Source organism: Tympanuchus pallidicinctus, unplaced genomic scaffold, assembly GCF_026119805.1.
Source record: "Tympanuchus pallidicinctus isolate F22 unplaced genomic scaffold, pur_lepc_1.0 scaffold4, whole genome shotgun sequence".
Taxonomy (NCBI): domain Eukaryota; kingdom Metazoa; phylum Chordata; class Aves; order Galliformes; family Phasianidae; genus Tympanuchus; species Tympanuchus pallidicinctus.
The window spans coordinates 40762858-40786293 of NW_026294758.1; the positions used below are offsets into that span (position 1 = coordinate 40762858).

Genomic DNA, 23436 nt, shown 5'->3' on the forward strand with positions numbered 1-23436 from the left:
CAAGATATTGAAATACATATATTTTTCCCCACAGTCTACTACTTCTTATTTCTACAATAATCTGGCAATTTGTCTTCATTTCAGAATCAGAATGCTATTCTTTCATAAGGAATAGGTCCATGACAAAACAAAAACACTGCCTGGTATTCAAAAAATCTATTAAGCTGTCTGTTTGAGAGAACTAATAATATTGCAGCAGTGTTTGGTTTTCTTTTATGCCTCATTTCTATTTGGCTCAGGATGTTTCAAGCAGCAAACAGATTAAACATTAATACCTTAATGGCAGTGGAGTAGAAACTGGCTGGGACAATATTAATGCATCATGTGCAGAAAGCTGAAACGCATAAAAAAAAATCATGATTACTACGAACAATTCCGAACTTAGTGAGGTATAATATTTAAATCTATGATCTAATAAAATTCTTGTTAGGTAGGGTCACAGTGTCACACAGGAGATGCAAATCAGCAAATCTTCGGAGCTTCCGTTCACTAAGTCAACAAGTTTGTACTAGTTACCAGGATCATTCTCGTAAGTTACAAGTAACTGTTTATGACTCAGTGTTGAGCATGTAACTGCTGCTAGGTGATTAAACAAAGCAGAGGAGACAGTGCCACAGGGGAATAACATTTGACCAACAATAGGTATGGAAAAGTGACATAAACAACTCCCCGGTGACATAATGAAAATGATGTCTATAAAATGAAAGAGCAGTGTATGATAGAAATTTCAAAAGCACAAGCAGGACAGCTTCTGCAGTTTATATTATCAGCTGCTATACAACAGTGTAAGAGAAGGAGACTCTACCCACTAGTTTCCTCTCAGCTCCTTACAGCAGTAACTCAAAACTGAATTAAAAAAAAAAAAAAACAAAAGGAAAAAAATCCAGGCTTTTGAAGGCAGGAAGGGTTTGTCAATCAAAATGAAAGCAAAAATTTTGCTTACCTGCACAAGAATTCTTGGTCTTTGTGGTGAAGGGAAAGGTATATTGTGCATAAAATGGGAAATGTGCCTGAAAAAGAAAGGTAAAACCTTAGAAGATTAGAACTGGGGACTAAGCAGGGACTGAATACAGTGTTTGTAAGATTCTGGAATACCTATGTTTCTGTACATTCTAGAAGTGCATTTGCTACTTGTTTACTGTTTTGCTGCATTCAGAAGCCTATTTACGCAAATTGAAACAAAGAAGGCCTACTCACCTACCTTTCATGGAAAATAAAAAGTAAATACTTGCAGCTTCAAATATGCACACAAAATACAAAACACAATGGCTTTTAGGCAAACTGGTAGCAAAACTCCATACTACAAAGTTTCTAACGGGGCTTAGCTAGGAAAAGCAAAAAATTTTATTGCTGGAAGACTAATGCAGTTTTAAAGATAACAGATTTCAGTGAACTTCTAGGACTCCACACAGCAAAATTAACTTTTGGAAAGCTTTGTATTTTTATAGACAGAATGTAGAGGAGGCAGAGAACAGAGACCAATCATCTGCATTATTTGCAGTGTTTTAATACAGACACAGACATATATTGCTAATGCAGAGTCTCTGCACTTGTGTTTAATAAAGTACAAAACAATAAGCACTGGCATGTGCTTGTAGCTCAGAAATGTTCTGAATCTGAGAACTTTAAATGAAAGGTAAACAGGCTCCAGAAATTCTAGCAGAAAAGCAATGGTAAAATCTGGTTCACAATCCAGTTCACACTCCTAGCACTGCAAAACCTACTCAGACTAACTGGAAGAAAGAACAATTTCTATCAGTACAATCAGTACAATACAAGCTACACAGTGCAAAAGACAGGGCAAATACACAGCACATAAATGAAGGCGTGACATATAGATCAGATGACTACTTGAACTGATATTTATACATATTAACCTGAAAAATAATGAACGTACTTTTCAATGGGAAGAGGATGAGGTCCAGAGACAGAGAGCTTGTAGATGAACATAAGAAATTTTCGAAATGCATCAAAGAAAGGCCAGTGTGAAAGAAGGCAGATACATTTATTGGAATTGATGGACTTGGAAGTAACCACTTTTCTCTCTACAGCTGTCAAGAGTCCCAACTGCAATTGTTGCTTTTCTGTTAGCAGCTCCCGAGGATAAGGCTCATAAAACTGAATAGCAGCACCATAAACCTAAAAGATGAAGAAACACAGCTGAGTAAGTCAAGTATTTAAAGGGAGTTTGGGTTGGAACTTCGGAAGCATCCATAAGCCCTTGGTGTTTGCACACAATAATTGGTTGCTTGCTAAATTACTTATCCTTTATATATAATGTACAATAAATATCCTTATAAAAGAAAATAGATAACATTTTTGAATCTTTGTACCTCCCTTCCTCTTTTTCATGCCACTTCACTCTTACCATTTACACTCAGTAACATGGGACAGCCTGCAAGTGGACAAACAATCAGCTCTGACTACCATATCCTGACTAAGCTGAAGGCTCAAACTTTCAGAGTAAGGTCAGAGAAGAAGACAACCTCTCTTTTGAATGAAGGTAATACTGTACCATTTTGAAAAGATTATGAAGTACACTGACAGTCTCAACTGGAATGTCATATAACACCCACCACAGGGTCCGGATTTGGTGCCTTCTGGCTTTCATCTGATTGGGCTATTTAAAGATGGACTGCATGGGCAACATTTTCTTAGCAACAATGCCATCAGCAGCAGCTCGTGTGGATTTTTATTTTTATTTTTAAATAAGCACAGCATGCAGGCTCTTATCACTGGCAAAAAGGCATAGCTAGTATCTGACAATGTTGAAAAACAGTGTTTCATAGCTCAGAATTCGCACAATTAAGTATTGCTACGGTGCCATAGTGCTATGGTATATCTGTTGTAGTTTTCAGGGAAATTAGTAGGTGGCATTACTTTCAGAGCGACCTATGTACAATCCTGTTTTTGTTGCATATAGCAGACACCAACTTCTAGCATGTGGGTGGAGTCACGCAGCATATTTTTGGAGCCTGTGTGCACTCGTTTATGTGAATTCCAACATCATCACTAGTCACAGGAGATCTACACTTCTTGAGGTCTTGTCACAGACTTCCTCTTCATACCTAGCTTTCCTCTCCTCACTGTGCTTTTTTCTGGGAACTATTTTTTTGCTCACATACACAGATAGCTGCAGAGCACATTCATACCAATTCAAAAGGAGCTAGTTTTTGAGGTAATCATAGGGAAACCAGAACTTAAACACTTTTAATACTTGATAAATGATCATCGCCTCAACATGGCTACCTTTGCATTGCCAGGAACTTTTCTTGAAAGAACAGAAGAATCCACATCCTGTGTTGTTAGTTTTACTAAGCATATGGTTCTACTTACACATGACTAAATAGCACAAACTCTTTCACCTATATTCTTTTCCGTTTACATCTGTCTCATAATAAGGCTTATGACATAACAGTTTTCTAAGTGAAATATGTAATCATTTCTTTGGTAGTGGCTGTTAAACACAGAAGAGATTATTTTATCTTGTCAGCAAATTAAATTAAAGCAAAAAGCAGTCACAACGTGTAGCTATACCTTTTCTGCAGAGGAACAGGTCAGTACAAATGTTGAGAAGACTGGTAATGGATATTTGGTTTGAGGGTCCCAGCATTCAATAGTAGCTCCCATAGGAAGGCAGAAGAGAGGTACAGATTCTGACAATGGGAATGATTCATAGTTCTCTTGAGGATATCTGAAAATTAAGCCTTCAGTAAGGGAAAATGAAAAGTTAGTGAATTTGCTCTGCAAGCTCTATATAAGCTATACATTTTCCAAAATATGCAGAAAAGTCTGCTGCTTATCAGAACTTAACAGCTGAAGATTACATCTACAGAATAAACTCATTTAACAGTAAGGCTAAATCATCCCACTAACGATCAATTAGAAATTTCATGTGAATATTGAAAAATTCTCTTTCAATAACTGCTCAACTATCTCTACTTAGTAAAAACTGAGCACTGAGGATTTTGACTTCGGAAATTATCTGTGTTATTTAATGTGCCATTGAAACAGATTTTGTTACAAATCCCTATGAATAAAGTGATAAATTACCTACTACAGTAGCAGTATCTCCACTGGAAATAAGGTAAGCTAGCTATCTCCTCACATTTTCTGCTAAGCACTTCATACGTTCAGTTAAAAAGAAAAATCTTTACACTGCTTTCAGCAGTATAGTTAAGTCTTGCTTGTAGAAAATGAATACACAAGTATCAGTTCACTTTTGCAGTTCATCTCACTCATTTCATGTTCCACTGACTTTGCTATCAATGCATTCAATTCCTATTTAGCAGTTTACACTTCTCAAAGGAACTTCTTGCATTTAATGCTCAGTAGACACTACTTGGGAAGCTTTTTTGACTTTTTCAGGAAAAAAAAAAAAAATCAATAGCAATAAATTAAAGGTACATATAAAAACCAGACTTGAAAGGCTTTCTTGTCACTTCTTGTTCAGAGTATTTGTCACCCTCCTTTACTATGAAATAAGAGAATAGTTGTAGAACTCAATGAAACGAAAACATTTAACTTGCAAATTCATTGAAAGATGTTGATCTGCTATGAAACGTTAAAGGAAATACAAATAAAGCTGACTGGAATTCTCAATTACTCCTACTCCATCACCACCAACACAACACAAAATATGAATTCATTCATTACACATGCAATGCTTGCTACGCTGTCCATTTAAAGTCCCAAGCTACCTACTCTGTCATGATATAATCAGAATTAACACAGAACAGTGTTGTTTCTATGAAGGCTTCCCTCCCCCATTCCTATGGGAAAAACTGAGGTGAGCAGAGAAGGCATTTAAAGGAGGCGATTTCAACTGACATGCTCAGTTGTGGAAGACAATTACAACAGATAACACTTAAGCTTTTGGAATTTTTTATTCATATTTCAGAAGGAATCTGAATCCTTCTGCTAATGCATTGAGACAGTCTGCTTTTGAAATTACTTACCAGCTTTGTATGCTATAGAGTTAGAAGCCGGCACAGACTTCTTATAACAAAGGTATACGCTGGAGCCCCACTGAAAGGCACAAAATTCATGGTAAGAACCAACAAAGATGACAATAGGCAAGAAATGAAGTATAAGCATTTGAATATACTCCCACTTACAAAAAGAACAGAAACAAAGTATTACAGAACAAACATTCTGTTTGGCTGCTGAGTGTATTTTACTCATTGAATGAAGAATTTGCCCTTTTCTCATTTTTGGAGATTGCGTATTTGCATAAAATAATCATACCACCACACTATTCTTTGAGTTATCACCACGTTAGAACACAGAAATGTGAAGCAGGTCACTTTCAGCTTTCACACACACAATTTTCTTGGTTACTTAAAGGCAGACTTATCAATGGTGGTAAAATTCTAAACAAGATTGTTAGAAGCTTTAAATGTACTACTATAAACTGACTACTTACATAGGGGGGTTTTTTGTTGGTTTTTCTAGGTTTTTTTTTTTGTAGATTGTCTACCATTTGAGGAAAAAAATTGCATACTGCAGCCAGAGAAAACTAAACACAAAACTGACTAAATAAATATGAAGTGACTGAAAAATAAAAGTGTAAGCAGTAACTAACATTCTTACGTATCAATAGAAATAACATAGTAAGAAATTTCTTTTAACGGAAAAGGAAAAAAAAATCAGAATAATAAATTCTATAAAACTGTTCATACACATAAAGAGAGAAAGAATTATGCATCCATAGAACACCAACTGAATAGTGCCAAGAAGAGTCCAAAGAGCTACCTCTTTTGTGTTTGCTTTCTTTTTTCTCTTACTTCATTTGCAATTAAAAAAAAAAAAAAACAAAAAAAAACAAAACTTAAAACATCTAAATACTCACCATACCACAATTTAAATTCTTATCAACTTTGCAGAATGTATGAGGAGGAGTTTCTCCTTTGCTGGTAACAATAACACAGATATCTGTCACTGCCAATGAATTCTGAGGTCGTATTGAAGGAGCCCTTCGATATGTGATAAAGATCCGTTGAGAAGAAGCTGAACTATTGTTAACATTAGCACAACGACCATAAGGAGTAGCTTGAACCACTTCACAGCCTGAAATGATACGTTCCTTCCCTTCATATAGAACCCTGCAGACAAGAAGGAAACAAAAATATTACATGCATTCAGGTACACACAAAACTACATAGGCAAATGTAAGAACTAATAGACAGTAGCATCAGTCTCACACAGTACATCTGAGTACTTCTTAAAAACTATTCCTGTTAAAAAATTGTGTAGACAGTAAGTGATACAGAAGTCTGCTTCCTATGGGGGGGAAAAAACAAAACAAAACAAAACAAAACAGTAACGGTTTATATTCATAGTTTGGTTAGAATTTCCAAGGCTATAACAAAAATAAATAAATAAACAAATAGCAGGCACATGCACTCCAAAAAAAATGCCCAACGCCACAGAGAAGAAAAAAAATAATATATAATAACTGGAGCTGACTGTATTCCTAGAAAGCAGAATATATCTCCTAAACACCCATACTGAAGCCTTCAAACAGTATCTGGATCTTTTTTAGCCAGATCAATAGCTTATATTGCTGTACTCTTACCTAAATGAGATAAAACTTCGTACTTCTGTCCTTTCTAAACATGCAGCCCTTGAGATCTGACCATGACAAGAAACACTGGAAGTCAAACTACACATCCGTGTGTACTTTTAAACATCCAGACATTAAGACAAGCTCAGTGTTCCACCCTTTACTCCAAACAGCGATGACTTTGTTCTCTACTGTATCTACGGACTACCTGACATATTCAAACAGTTTTTCATGTTAAAATTTAGGAGAAATGTAACGAAACTGTAGTGGATGTTTTTTAGTTTTCGAAGATTCGACTAACAGTTTTCCACAGGAAGGCAGGCATCTTTAACGGTTCTAAAGTTAAATGGTCCTAAATGTTTGATAGGCTACTAGCAAGTATTAGTTGAAAGCTCTAGGTAGTCAGACATATAAGCTAAAAAAGTTCTTTTTACAGATACAATAATAACAATTGTATAACATTGTTATAACATACCTTTTAAAACTCTTTCAAGACTGTTGACCACCTTTAAAGCAGGATGCGCATAGATGCATTTATACATATGCATACATAAATATTACTGTTTATTCAGATTCCACATAACAAAACATCCTGTCATAGTACTGAGGACATATGAGAACTATAATACTGTAATTCTTAAACAAAACAAAGAGATCAAACAACTTGCTAGTCATTAACCTGCAATACAAATTTATTCAGCTATCTCATGGGAGACAACATGATCACCTTCAATAATTCTTTAAGATGTGAAGAGTTGGCTCAACACACTTTTGTTACATTTAATTTAAGGTGTAACCCTGCATTCAAAAAGAGCATACCAAAAGTATCTGTGAGCTGCATCACTTTTAAAACAGTACTTCACTAGAAGATGTATCTAAAGAGAATATTAACAGATCAGTCTCAATGGAAGTTTCAATTACATTTTATTTCAATTGAATGCATTTCTGTTGGAACACAACTTAAAGTTATCCCAAAAACAGCTGCCAGCTGACATCTTCTGAGGTGGAAGATCAAATTAATTAGACAACTCTGGCAGTTCAATGTAAAAGGTTTACACAGAATCACCAAGGTTTGAACTGACCTCTAAGATAATTTAGTCCAACCCTCCACCTACCATAAATAATCCCCCAGTAAGCCATGTCCTTCGATACGACACCTAAATGTTTCTTGAACACCTCCAGGGATGCTGACTCAACCAATTCCCTGGGCAGCCCATTCCAGTGCCAGACCACTCTTTCAGAGAATAAATTCTTCCTAATATCTAATCTGAACCTCCCCTGTTGCAATTGAGGCTATTTCCTCTAGTGCTACCACTAGTTGCATGGGAGAAGAGGTCAACCCTCACCTCACCACAACTTCCCCCAAGGTATTGTGTAGGATCTGTAAGGTCTCCTTTGAGCCTCCTCTTTTCCAGACTGAACGCTCAGTTTCCCCAGCCACTGCTCATAAGATTTGTGCTCCAGACCCCTCGGCAGTTTCAGTACCCTTCTCTGAACGCGCTCCAGGGCCTCTATGTCTTTCTTATAGTGAGGGACACAAAACTGAACACAGTACTCGAGGTGTGGCCGTGTCAGAGCTGAGTACAGGGAAATGATAATTTTCCTGATCCTGCTGGTAGCACTATTTCTGATAAAAGCCAGGATGCCATCGGCTTCCTTGGCCACCTGGGTACACTGCTGGCTTACGTTCAGCTGAGAGTCAACCAACACCCCCAGGTGTACTTCTTTCACACAGTCTTCCATCCACTCTGCCCCAAGCCTGTAGCACTGCCCAGGGCTGTTGTGGCCAAAGTGCAAGACCTGGCACTTGGTCTTGTTGAATTTATTGAACTTGATGTGTACAAATGCTTCTAGAATAAAAGAGGCTGACCAATTTTCAGGACTGCAACAGTGGAATCACTTCTCCCATAAAGCAAGAGAAAAAATGAAAGCTGTGCTCAAATTGCAACTATTTTTCTGTCCTTTAGAGTCCTTATGCAAATTAACTCTTTACAACAATTCTTATCTCATTTAAGATAAAGCAGAACACAAATATTATAGAATGAAAATACACTACAATGGGAGTCAGAATCAGGGTCAAGCAGAGGGAAAAGAGTTACCTTCTCTTTCTACTGCTACTATTATTACTCTTTATCTAATCATGTAAATGTACTTTATTATTCTAGGATGTTCCAGATGCTCTATTGCAGTTGTCACACTAGTAGGTTTTAAGGAACAATGGAAGATGCTGGTTAGTGAGATAATCCTCCATTTTATTTTAAGCTCCCTGAAACTTGAGTTCACACCTCTAATAAAGAAAAGTATTAGCCCAATCAATTAACGCAAACTTTCAGAAAATAGTTACACAGAATGAGATGCATTCTTGACACAGAAGCTCTAACCAAACTAAAGCTTCCAATTTAATTACGAAATTTAGTATTTTTTTACATATATTTATTTGCACTAGTTACCAAACTTAAGCATTACTCAGTAATGCAAAAACTCTGCATAAGAAAAGAAATTTAGGACTCTGTTTGATCTTTTCTACAGAAAGTGTTACAAAGATCAAAATCACACTTAAACGCATTTCTCTGTCAAGTTTTCCTTCATCTAAGAAACCAGTTCTGGAACTCTCCTCTATTCCTAACAACTGAAATCCAGTGAGAAGAAAACCACAAAACAGCTTGGGATGGAAGGGACCTCAAAGGTCATCAAATCCCAACTGCCGTGTTACAGGCAGGATTGGCAGCTACTAGATCAAGCACTACATAAGATTGCCCAGGGCCCCACTGGACCCGGAATTAAACACCTCCAGGGATGGGGCACCCACAGCCTCTCTGGGCAACCTGCTTCAGCAGCTCAGCACTCTCAGTAAAAAACTTCCCCTGACATGCAATCTAAATCTCCTCTCCTTTAGTATAAAAACATTTCCCTTTGTCCTACAACTATCTGTTTGTTCCTAGGTTCTAGCCTCTTCCAGGCTAAACAAGCCCAGATCCTTCATCCTGCCTTCATAGGACTGGTCATCTTCATGGCCCTCCTCTGGACCCCTTCCAAAAACTCCACATTCTTTCCATGCTGGAGGCTCCAGACTTGTACACAGTACTCTAGCTGAAGCCTCACAAAGGCAGAACAGAGGGGACAATCAACCTCCCTCACCAAAGAGATCTTATTTCAATGTATTGCTGCACCTAAATGGAAACAAACCTCAAATCTCTGTCCTTGCTGACTTTTGGAATGTCAAGAAAAATATTTGGGAAGAAAGCAACAGAATGACTAGGAGCTGAATTATTTACCAATGCATACACTTAAAGAACTGAATTTTAAAACTATACCAAAGAAAAAGACCTTACAGATCGTTGCCTTAGTACCAAATCTTTATTCTTCCAACTAGAAACAATCACAGTTGCAACAGTTAGATGACTGGCAGACTATATGAAAGTGAGCAGCTATAGTAGGAAGTCACTAGCAGCTTACAGACCCTACAACTTAAGAACCAGGAGAAGAATAGGAAGGGCTGACAATGGGATGGAAACAGGATAGAAGGCACAAAAAGACAGAACACAAGGAAGATGACAAAGAAACAGCAGAACAACGCTTCCACTTTGCACATTCCTCCAAGTGACATTTCTTTAATCCTTTTCCCTAAAAATATATATAAATCTTTCAGGACTACTATACACATACACACATGCACATATATACAAACATGTATATACACACACATATACAATGCTTATTTGAATGCTCAGATGGCAATATAAGTAAAAATATTCGTCATTTTAAAACATACATATGAATAGGTTTACAACTTGAAATTGTGTATTTGCTGTATAATGCTACAAATATAAGTAACTTCCTTAGATGTAATTATAGCTGTTTTTTTATAGAGAGTTATCTCATGTAAGTTAATTTTATTTTGTTTTATAAATGCCTCTCTTATAGTAGTATATCTTACATTACAAAGTTGTTTGTTTATACATTGAAACAATACCCAGCTATGGATTTAACCCTTTTGAGGAGATAGTCTTCCTCTACTAAAGTCTATTTAGTGTGTCAGCTGACTCAAAGGACAACTAAAGCTAAAACATTCCTTCATACATAACTTCCAACTAAAAAAAAAACAGAATAAATTAGTCTTCAGAGAGTATATTTGACCTAAAATACATCTCTTGTCCAAATTCCACTTTTATTTGAACACACTGAAATTCACAAAGTAGATTGCTCAAACCATCTCTTGAACACAGTTTTGCAAAAAAAGCAGGAGCAGCAAGGGAAAACATTCATATGCACCACTGCTCAGAGAGAAAAGTCTGCCACTACCTATTAAGTGTGACACCCTTATTAGATCTGTGTGTAACAAAGTACAGAATAAAAAGCTACTTGCCAAATACCAATAAAAAGAATAGATCTACCCAGAAAGCTCATAGTAGACAGATATTCCTCTATTTTGCTTGTCAACTGATAATTAAAAACCGATCCAAGCACTCAAGTTCCAAAAGTTGAAGGGACATGAAAATAAACACATACTAGCAGAGTCCCTTCCACAGAAGCATAGGATGAAGGCTGGTGGTTTAGATATCACTTCCCACAATTTTCCTCTGCAAATTTTTCCTCCTGCTGAAACTTAGTAGAGTTTCTCACATAACTCAGTCACAAACTGCAGTTCTACATATCACAACAGTTATCCTGCAGTTTCAGGCACACATACAGAAAACAACTATTTTAAAATCACAGTTTCACTGAAGAACAATAGGACATAGTTTAGATAGCTAGGATTTACTAAAATTTGAATACATAAGGCTATGTAACTTGTACTATGATCATCAGATCACAGATCTTATCACGTAACTCATTTTGTTACCAAGATTTCACTACTAGCTTTTTCCCCCAAACTCAACTCTACTCATCAGCTAGCATTCACAAACTCTTAAGTCCAAAGAGTATGTAGTCATTGTGCCTGACTTGCTTAAGCATATAAATGACATTAACTACACTTATCACTGACAAAGACATGTGATTCTTCACTTCACTCTTCATTGCTTATTTACTAAATGAGGAAAAGCAAACATATTTATTGGATTACCACCATTGTTGCAGTGACCCCCACTAATTTCCCATTTTCTTTTGCTCCACTAGTTCTGTATTCCTAGTAATTCTATGTCCTTACCAGAAGAACAAAGAAACAGTGCTATATGGAGCAATTTGGACAGTATTGCAGTGCTGCACGAGTTGTTACAGATGGAGCATTTCCTCAAGACGGTAGTAGCACAAAATTATTACACTCATCACCTCTAAACTCTGGGGGGGATTTTTTATCATACACCTTAAAATTTGAAACTCAGAATCCTGTAAGTAATAAAATTAGTTCAGAGATTCCACGCTCCCTTTCATTTATTCGGCAACAAATTTACAGCATTCATGATTCCCAGCTACACAGATGGTTCAGTTCTACTCTGCTGTTTTTTGTTTTTTTTTTTCCTCTATACCTTAACACTCTAAATTATCACATATTTTCATATACAGATAAACTAATTTGATAAAGCCACAAACATGTTCATCTTCAACAAACATTCTACATTTATTAAGCTATATGCTTGCGAAATTGTTTAGAGCCACAGATGCTCCCAATTTTATTTTGTCATCATATTGCAGCAGCAAAATGCAGCCAAGAACACATGTAAGATAACACACAAACTGAGGACATCTCAAGAAAAAGAGGTACAGAAATGTCACAGAGATCTACCTCACTGCAAGTAAAGATTTTAGAGCTAAGAATTAGCAAATGTTGCAGTTAAAATATCTAATTTGTATTCTAGAGACTGAAACTGAAAAAGACAGCACTCATCTGTGCAACTTTTGAGCTCATTTTAGAAGTAAGCCTAGTATTCTAAAAATTTTTGGAGATCAGCAGTAATTTTTCCATTCTGAAAGTCAGCACTGATTAAAGTTAACTGACTTAAAACAAGTTATTGTTTAGACTTCAAGGGAAAAAAACCTTTGCATTTCTGGAAGATGAAAAAGGCTTGAGTCATTTAAGTGTATACTTAAAAATTATCACGTGTAATCAAGAGAGAATGAATAATTTCAGGAACCATGCAAATGTCATAGACACCATGATGCTCTAATACAGTACAATATATTAAAGGCTTACAATTACAGTACTAGTAAACCTGTAGAAATCTATACTTCGGGCAAAAATAGAAAAGTTTTTTTGTTTTGTTTTGGAGTTGTCAACAAACTATATAAAGTGTTTGCAGCTGATTATGTCAGAACTCACAAGCACCCTTGTAAATTACATCTCTCACCTCTTTCTAATGCAGGCTTCAAGACACTTGGACAAGTAGTTAAATTTAGATCTTTTGTTTCACTGTACTTCAATTTTCAAGCGATATCTTTCACTCTAAAGTGAGCTAAAAGCAAATTCTCATAGCAGTATTTATTTCTTGAGTTATCACTTCCAGGTGATTTCACATATTTAGATATTACATTTCTGTGCTTGCACAATTCTACATGTATACCTTGATTTTATAATATTATCTTACCTTTCATAAAGCCTGCAGCAGAGAACTTTATTTCTCCTATTTGACTTGCTCCACATTTAGGTATACATAAAATCTCAAGTTATAACTTTCCCATTCCTTTCAAAAAGACAAGTTCACTAGAAGACTGAAAACTTATTTCAGAATAAAAATGCCACATAGATACATGAAACAAGTAATATATATTCCAAACTATATGCTTCCATTATCTTTTGCATATCTGTTTTCAGCATCACCAGTGAAGAGCAGGATTTTATCATCACTACAGGAGGAATTAAATAGTCACAAATATCTCACCCGATGTCAGTAAGAGGTGGTTTGTCTCGGCCTCTCTTGTAGCAGAGAAAAAGTTCAGGACTCTTAAGACTTCCATAGTTTAGATTGGCTTGGAGGGCTGTAGGGGTGGCTTCCACACAGGTGTACCCCTCTGGGACAGTTTCACCAGCTGATTTAATTATCACAGCAATGTCAGTGATTGGAGCCTTCGGACCGCTTTCATGACGGCTTATTTCTTGGTCCAAGAGGTTTGAAGCATCTGTATCAGTCAGTCCTGCCACTACAAAATAGTCAGCCACCCGTGGGCCTTTGTCTTCTATCATGGTTATGAAAGTACTCCTAAGGAAAATGAAGAGAAATAAATCAAACACACTGCATTCAAAATACACCTTTTCCTAAACAGCTGTCAAGCTATCACCATTTAAAATATTTCAGAAAATTAAGCAAATAAAAACAATTCTATACAGTCTTCAGAGAATTCAATAAAATTCTAGGAAAACTCCAGGAAAAAAAAAAAAAAAAAACAAACTCAGAAAGATAGGCAGGCAATTACACTCCAGTTCTAGTGCTGTAAGAGAAATGTTTTAGCACAAGGTAGTTTAAGTGAGATACAGAGGTCAAAGTTCCTAACACAGCAGCTGCACAAAAAAATTGCTTGGCATTAGCTATTAGATCATTCAAGCTCTTCACAGGCCATAAATAAAAGCAGGTACCCCTAACTAAAATGATCTGTATTTTTCTGGCATCATTTACTAAGTAATTTGTCTACAGAATCATACTTACTTTTTTTCCTCTCAGAAGAGAGAACAGTTTAAACTATTTGCTCACTAGTTTATCATCTGCATGTTTCACCCATTTTGTTCTGTATGTTAGGCCTAATAGCAGGCACACATTCAGCATTGACACATCCAGCAGGCAACTTTAACATTTGGAAATAATTTACGGAAATCACATATCCAAGCCCATGTTTCATCGGCTGATTAGGCTGTATATATCACTGTTCAGCTGCACATTCTAGATCTGGAAAGATTTGTTCTCCAAATACTCAGCATGTTCATTTAACATCTGATTTTAAAACAGTGGAATGCATTTTTTTTAATGAGCAAAACTATCTGGCAGACTGCACTTCTATATCGCAAGTACAATTTCAAGTATCAGTTTTCATGAAATATCTATCCCTCTCAAAGCTGATGGGAGAAATATTTAAGAAAGATCCAGAAGTCCCTTATAATCTCTACAATCTCTTCTGTGCATAAGAGCACCAAAATTGAGAAATGTCTCATATTTACAAGATCCTCATTGCCACTGTAATTGCACAGACATTAACATGCACTAACAGAAAGGTGGCCTGGGAGTATATGCCTATTTTGCCTCCTTTCTCCAGTTTAGTTCAATTCTGTCAGATGTTCTGTCCTCAGATCTCTTGAAGAACAAGAAAACGACCTCAATGCCATATCTGCTTGTGAAGCTTCTGAGTGATTTTCAACTTCACAACTCACTGCAGCTCATCCTCCTTACTGTCATAAATACCATTAAACTAGTGATCAAACTCTTCGCAGGTACATAAGTCATCATGAAATGCACAGGCTAATGGCTTCAGGTTAACCTCATATGAATTAGTGCTTCCATTAAAAAGGCGCTCCTCATACTGTTACTACTCATTCCCACCTCACTTTTGACCAGAAACAGAGCCTATGCAATTACGAAATCAACTGGAAGAAGAATTGCTCTGGCTGAATGTTAACCTGGCAAGGACTGCCTAGTGTTCAACCAAAGTAATTATGTGGTGACTCTATCTCAGCAGAAAAGCAGCAGCTTTCAGCAGCTGCACTGTCTTGCACTAGATTAATCATAAAACCGCGATTCTAAAATGTTTCAGTTTACTTAAAAATAAAATAAAATAAAAAATAAATTTAAAAAAAAAGAGAAAGGAAAAAGTTCTCCCTTAAAAAAAAAAAAAGAAAGAAAAAAGAAAAAAGTCCTGAGCCAAAATGGCTGGCATGGCTCCTCTAAAGTCAAATTTCTTGTTAAAATTATCCAGTCTTTTACTACTCCTACAAGTTGTCATGTCTCAACTTCATATTCTTTCAATGTTAAGAGTTAAAACGCTTACACATAGAGAAGGAAATAAAACAGTAACAGTATACAAAGCTAAAAAGCTCACAACAGTTTCTATTTTTGACCACAGTTGTAGTAACAGAAATTGCACTAATGTTAATTAAAATTGAGTAATGTGGGTTTCCTTAGTAAACAGAAGAAATTAAATGAAAAGGACTTGGAAAAATTAAATACTAAAATATGAAAGGTTAGAATGGAAATTATGAGAATCCTTTCCCAAATTTTTCCAATGGGGATCAATGAAACTGAAGCAATTTTTTGTTATGGAGCATACAAATACAGCTACGATTTTACACTTTTTTCTTAGCTATGGTTATGAATTATGTCATAGCAAATCAGTGTAATGTGGAAGGCAGAAGTCAGAGTCACCTGGCAATTCAGCTGAGACTTGGCACACAAGCTTCATATGTCAGCACAACATTTAGGAAATTGTTTTAAATGTTCTAAAGTTCCTCTCTCCAAAATTAAAAGATTTCACGTAAGCACTACAACTCAGTTATTTGAGAATATGTTTTCCCATTTCACAAAGATTTAAAGCAAAATGGCTTCTCAAGAGAGATCTTAGTTTTATAGCCCTTCCTAAGCCACGGCTATCTCACCAATGTATGGGCATCTTCTGTATTGCAACACTTTATAGATGTAAGTGCAGACTAAGCTACAAATTAACAGCCATCAAAACAAACAGAAACAGATCTTCAGACTTCGGTTACCCTAAGGGTGTTTTGCCTTCTGAACTGCAGTGGAAAAAAAAAAAAAAAAAAAGAAGTGCAACTTGCAGGGCTTCAAGATGAAGAATGCCATTTCCCACTCTTTTTATAATACCTCATAAAGAATTAGCAAACATGCTACTCTTAGTACCCTTATCTGAGTGTCACTGGACACATAAATTATCTATGATCCACACCACAGAAAGGAACACCCCATTTAAGCCAAAGGCTACGCTCAGCAAAAAACACAAAGAGAGAAAAGCACACTTTTTTTTCATTGCTCAAAGCCAGAAATACAGCTCATATTAGCTTTAACTTTCTAAAAAAGACAACAGTTTTTCTAACAACCGGAATGTAACTTTTATGGTGCTTCCATAATGTTATATCTAAAATATAAAAAGTCAGCTATCAGCTTCATGTGAAACATAGCCTTTCTTGAGGGAAGATTTCATAGTAGACTTATTTTTGGAGAAAGGTTTCTCACTAAGACACTATTATGAAAAGATGCTAAATTATTAGAAATAGCTTCAGTGTTTACTGACAGCACCCCGAGCCTTCAGTTACAAGCTTCTTTCCACACAACTAAACTGCAACTCTCTCAATTCACAGTTAGCTATAACTGCAACAAGAGTCATTCTTGTGAAATACAAGAAAATTGTGAGAGCAAAATACAATCAGCCACAAAGAAGTGAAGATGAAGAAGTACTGCGTTTGCATTTTATTTCATAGCTGTACTGCTTTTATTATACACTTTAAAGCTTTTAATTCCAAAATTTAGATGGAGTCCTCAGCCTTCATTTTACACAGATTGCCAGATCTGAAGACTTCTATTCTTTAGATATATACATACATGTTTAAAAAAAAGAAAAAAAAGAAAAAAAAGAAAAAAAAAAAAGAAAAAAAAAAAAGTTCTACTCTGTATTACTTACAAAAAAAGGGAAAAGGAGACAACTCTTCACTTCAACATGCCATAATCTGAGTAACAGTAAATACTCATCTTAACTGTATTGGATGCAGGACTGCTTTCCCAAGATCCTTCTGCAGAGAATTCATTTGTGACATAATTTGCTTTACTGCTATGCCCACTACTCGCAGTCAAGGAACATTTGCTTGTAACAGAGGTGTGAGGTGTATTCACCCTGCCAGAAGTTTAGATAATCTCATTTATTTTTGAAAACAAAATACTAATAGAAGATTCTTGGAAATGATGCTAGGAGGGGCATTACACAGGGAAGCTTTTATCTAAAAAGATTTTGAAGTATTTCAGAAAGCATTTAAAATATACTCTGGACAGCCACACAACAAGATCCAAGTTCACACCAAACAATGTGCAGAGCAGATGCAGAGCCAACTCAGGAAACAGAAGCAACACAAACATATAAACCTAACATTGGTTTTTAAAACTCCAAATAGAACTTTTTTAATTATCTTGCCTCCAGGATCAAAACTATTGCTGTAGTACATTGCCCCAACATCAAATGAGCCAATTGTGCTGAATCAAAACTGCTCCAGTGTTTTGTTACCTGTCTTTAGAGTATAGTTTAGATCTGCTCAAAAAGAGTGATGGGGAAAATAAAATTTGTCCACTACATCCCAGGAACTTTCATCTTAGTAGAGACTACAGACCCTTTTTCTAGAAGATTGTTTTTCATCAATGAAGTGACAAAACTTACAATGTACTTCATGATATCTGTCTTTGAAAAGGTGACAAAATGATCTAATTCAAAGCATAGGCCACCCTTAATTCTAAAACATCAGTTTTCAATTATTCTCTTAAATTTGATTGGTAACCTAGCATAAGTTCAGGAACAACAACAACAGAACAGGAGAATGTGCTTTTGGACAAGCAGACTAAAGAAGATAAATCAGTACTTTACTTGATACTAGTAAAGAGAAGCTATCCTTCGAAATCTGTGTGTATGCACTCCTTTGGGAGTAATAATATCTACCCATGCAGTGTAGTTGTCCTCTGCTCGTGTACAGGCAAATCCTTCACTACTTGTTTCTTCCAACTTCCAGAAATAAGTGGCACAAATATTGGGTATCAACAGGCAAAGACTAAAATGAAACCACGCCACGAGTGTGTGTGTGTGTGGATGTAAAAGGTTTGTTCAGTTAACATCTAACTGAAATGATTATCTTACATCTTCTCAGAAAGTTAGTAAAGCCTCAGTAGGACAACTAGCATACCCCCTCACACACAAAAAAAATCAAGTTGGTTGTAAAAGCCCCTTATTTACTCATCTTTGAATACACCACCACTGACCACATAGAAAACTTAATACAGACTAATATCCTCAAATTGAATTTTCTAAGTTTTTCCTAAGCCTATATTGCTCACCGGAGAAAAAAATACACGAAAGTAAGCTAATTTTTTTTTTTTATATATATATAAAGAATTATCCATTAGGAAGAACTGAAATCAAAACAGTAGAAAGCTAACATTTAATAGAAAACAGTTTTAGACACAAAACATATGCAAATCTTCATGCAAAAGAAGAAATCCATTTTACTTCTTAGCATGGTGTGATTTCATTATGAACAGCAACAACTTCCTGAAAAAGCAGAAGGCTTACAAGATAGACAGACTCTTTCTTTACACTGGTCACCTTTTCTTCACTACCTATAAGAACACAAAGAATTGAAATATTCTTGACCCTGAATGACAAAAATAAAGCCTATTTTCATTGTAATTCAAATCCAGAAATCTAATTAATTGAAAATACTGAAAACGTGGACAAAGAACTGAAATTTTAAAGGTATTTCTGCATGCGATAAATGATTAATGCATGAATTAGCAAACAATTAAATTTACTTCAACCTTCTTCCAGACAGTGATGGTACCAAAGAAATTTGTGTGGAAACAATCTACTACTTACAAACTATTTGTGTGCAAGCATACTGCATGCACAATGACCAACATATATAAAGATGGCATACTTTCCTCAAAACAGAAAATATTTTTATAACAAGGCTAGTAAGGAATTAAGTTTCACTCCAGACTCAAGAATAATCTCATCACTTTTTGTGCACTGTGTCTGAAAGATCTATTTTGCAATCAGCCAACCAGCAGCCAGCTTAAGATCTTTAAGCAAAGCAGATACTGATCACAACTCAAGAGTCCTAACATACACTAAGTTTTGCAAATGAGTCATACTTCACTACTGTCAGCAAATGAGATAGAAGAAAAACGTACCTCCACTCTATCCTCTTGATTTATTCCTAAAATAAGCTATCCTAAAGACCAGGGAAGACAGTGAATTCACTACACTAGCTTAAAAAACAAAGATTCTGCTGGACAAGATAACTTGTCAGGAGGTCATACGCAACACTTGGGAAATTTGCTGGCTAAAATACAAGTAAGACAGAAGCATTACTTTGCTTTTTCAGCCACTGCATGAAGCAAAACTTCATAGACCAAAAAGGGATAATCATAAACAACCAACTCCACAATACAGAACTTAGTAAGCTATTCAAACAAGTCTTTATACTTACGATTTCTTCACTGTTTCCAGTGAACTAAGGAGAAGAGGGGAAAAAAAACCCTGAAAATTCAAAAAGAAAAGTTCCCTTCTGTGGTGCAGAGGGGGAAGATATCTGCATCTTTTTCTCTATTCATACTGACTTTTCTTTCATCTTGTTCAAGAGTAAATGGTATTACTGGTTATAGAATGGGAAGAACAATTTATTTTCCCTTTGTGAAAAAGAATCTTCATTACGCTTGTTAAGAAATCTTAACTTTTTACCACTGCAAACAGTGCAGCATTCTTTTAATGAGTCACTTTGGAAACATCCCTGATTCACATTAGAAGCACTACTTAGCAAACAAAAGTCAAAGAGTTTAATATATGTAACTAGCAAGACAACTTACTTCTTGAACTAGTAACAGCTAAACTAAAATTCAAAACAGAAAGAAGGTAAAACAAGATTTGTAATTGCCTTTCATGAAGCTAAATATACAATTGGCAAAGCACAGCGAAGAGATAAAGCTAGGCTGCACTAGTCCTTCAGCTTGCACCTCCTCTTCCTTCTGCACACATCTCAAATACCAAAGTCTCTATGTAATCTCTTGCAGCAGTTGTAAAGATGAAAACACGACAAAATTTGTGCAAAGAAGTTAACTGCATTGACTAAAAAAACCCCAATTTTTGCAAATATTAGTGATACTAAATCACAACGAGGCATTTTAGTTACTATGAACAGGAGAAAGCAGAACCTTAAGGCCTGAGCTTAGTACATTTGATCACTAGTGAGGGTACTGACACCTAAGAGCTTAGGTTGTTAGTTTAAAACAAAAGAAAAATCAAACTGAAATACAATCGTGATGAAGCTGCTATCTCTCATGAAGTTTGTACTGATACAATTAGTACAATATTTTTACAACTCCACAGTAGTGGAATTGCATCAACAACATAACATTGAACAGACAATAGTACTTTCTTCAGGCTGCATTCTACCCTACTTGCATTCCACACCCATAGTAAGAAAGGTAGTTCTCAATACTAACTGTATTCAAGAAAAGAGAAGCTCTCATTCTAAGTGCCTCCAATTCCGTATTTCTTTAGCGAGATCTTAATACATGAAAGCTAATAATCAAAGTTACTTTGAAAAGTAACAACACAATAATGGACTCAGCAACCAAAGTTTGTTTTAGACTTCTTTAAAACACAGAATGCAGATTTGATTGCACCACACAGATGCACCCTCACAGGATTAAGCATAACTGGCACAAATAATCACCAGTAGAGAGTCGCCAGTAATTTAAGAGACAAAATGCAAAGGATGATGCACGCGGGGTTCCCAAAGAGTTTGCACTCCAGTCATTTCTTCCATTTCAAAGCATCTTTGCTAACACTGCTCACATCTTTATGCTTGTCCATATACTGCCAGTACTACGCAAGCCCCTCTGTGCTCAGGTAAGTATGCAGCTCCTACCTATTCATTTCAATTTGGTGTGTGTGCAACAGCTCAAATTGGTGCATTAGCTGAAATTGGGCATTCACATGACCTGTGGACAATTTAAGACTATTACAGAATGGAACATTATAAACTCATTCAACAATGTTGAACATGTTCAGATTAACAGTTAACAGTTTATTAGTCACATGCCATTTGCAACAAGAGAAAAAGAACCCCTAGATGTGCATTCAAAGACTTTCTTTTTTATAATGCATATTATATTGGTCAAACTAGAAAATGAAACAGTCACTCAACTAACTCACAAGATCATTCAAAAACAGAGTTAAGAAAACAACTTCATAGACATGCAATGCCCACCTTCTACCTGTCCTAACACAGCCAGCTGTGGAACAAGAATGGTTGGATGTCACTTGTGACTGGGTCTGAACACGCACATATGCAAATACGGGACTATTCCTTCATTAAGTTTTGAAGTGAACATTTGAGAATGTAATGGCTGCTTAACTATGAAGGTTACAAAACACAAGCTGACTATTTCATAGTTGTCTATATTACCAGAAAAACAAATCTGAGGACAAAGTAAGAGATAAACACTATGTCAATTACTTAAATGAAGTATTCTTCCAGTATGTTTTGTCGTTTTGTTTTTTCTTCTTTTTTTTAATTTTTTTTTTTTCTTTTTTTAAATCACCTAGTTGAACTTCATCCAGAAAACAAGTTCTGTCAAGGCTTTATAGTACAAATAACCTCAGGTGAAAAACTGCTATGTAAGTAAGGGCACCAAATCTTGGAATACGACTAGGTGAACCAGCTGCCTTCCCCCCATCCTCAAGAAACAGTCAGGTGTCTTAGTTCTGCAAACTGAATATTTGAGAATAAAAACATTTTTGCTTTAAGCTTCTGAAATACTGAAAAATAAACAACTTCATGAAATACGAAAACCCAGCACCAAATAAGAAGACATGCTTTAAACCCAAAGACCAAAGGCTAAATAAAATACCACAGCTAGAACATTTAATATAACTAAAGATATCAATAGTTCTTTAAAGCTTGACTAGGGCAGACATTTGGTATCTCTGAGGATTTATTACTGAGATTTTCCATGAGCATCAGTAACAAATGCTCAGCAAATAATTGGAAACAGCCTCTCTTCTCTGCCAACGTAGCTTTTCTTTCCAGATTCAAACTGTGGGCTTTTAAATGACACAGCAGTGTGATTCATATTATAAAGGAGTGGTGATGAAATTAATCTAGTTTTGTAAATCCACTACTGTAGTAAGTGATAATTACCTAGCAATAATTAACCAGTTTTGCAAGACATATACAAAAATATATAATTGATCTCTATTGCCCTGAATTTTCGTTGCATTTCGTTGTCCTGCCTTATGTGCAATTCCCTGAGTTGCTTAAACAAAAAAAATAATCAAAAGAAGAGAGGAAACTAGTCAAATTTTCAACTTTATATTTAATAAATTGAAATTATTCAGCAAAAAAATTAAAGATAAGTTGAAAACATCACATTCTGTCTTAGGATGCAGAACTTAGTTGTTTTGTTTTGTTTTTAAGGGTGTTAGCAAATCCAGTTACTGTTGCTGTAGAACAGTGAGTCAGTGACGTTACAATGTAAATGCTTATATCAAACACAGAAAAAAAGCTTTCTGAATCAAAGTCTTGCAGTTATGGTTTAAACCTTTAAGAATTACAACTGACTGACAAAGTCACTAGGTTAATAGACCCTGTGACCCAAGATAGTCAGGACTATGAAGATGCCACTCAGAAATATCCTACTTGGAAAGAGAATTGGAGGCAGAGTAGAGGAATGGTCATGGTAAGAACTAAAACCTGCTCCAGGCTATATTTACCATACTGTACAGTTTTTTGGGGGGTTTTTTTTTGGTGTTTTTTCTTTTTTTCTTTTTTTTTTTTTTAACAATAATTATGAACTGTCCAATAGTACAAAAATTGGAGCTGTTACAGACTATGAGGCCAAAATGCAAATTCTGAAGTGACCTTCAGAGACTGGAGGAACAGCAGCTGGAATCAATTGAAGACAAGTTTGGTACCAGTAAATGAAGTTCTACAGCCAAGGACAGAAAACAGAAATTGAAAATATGTCAGAAAGGAAGAATGATGATCAGCAAGCAACTATACTCATTTAGTAAGCCAGTTTCACCAGGCTTTCAGTGACAAGAAGTAACCACTCCAGCCACTGGAAAAAAAAAAAAAAAAAGAAAAAGAAAAAAAAAAAGCACACAAAGAAAACTAGTAATAAAAATATCAGAAGAACATTAATAATAAGAAAACTAGTAATAGTTTTCATAGCAAAGGA

At 35.7% G+C, this 23436-nt stretch overlaps 1 protein-coding gene across 4 annotated transcripts in view; it reads right to left on the bottom strand.

The window, feature by feature from the left end:
• Positions 1-23436, bottom strand: part of DENND4C (DENN domain containing 4C) — an 80598-nt gene that overhangs the window by 46611 nt on the left and 10551 nt on the right. For all 4 annotated transcript variants that reach the window (XM_052701584.1, XM_052701586.1, XM_052701585.1 and 1 more), the window contains exons 2-8: positions 13384-13701; positions 5852-6104; positions 4959-5028; positions 3538-3707; positions 1898-2139; positions 944-1010; positions 276-334 (exon numbers count right to left, since the gene is read on the bottom strand). In XM_052701584.1, coding sequence (XP_052557544.1) covers positions 276-334; positions 944-1010; positions 1898-2139; positions 3538-3707; positions 4959-5028; positions 5852-6104; positions 13384-13685 — 1163 coding nt within the window. In that variant the 5' untranslated portion in view covers positions 13686-13701. The remainder of the gene's footprint in view (positions 1-275; positions 335-943; positions 1011-1897; positions 2140-3537; positions 3708-4958; positions 5029-5851; positions 6105-13383; positions 13702-23436) is intronic.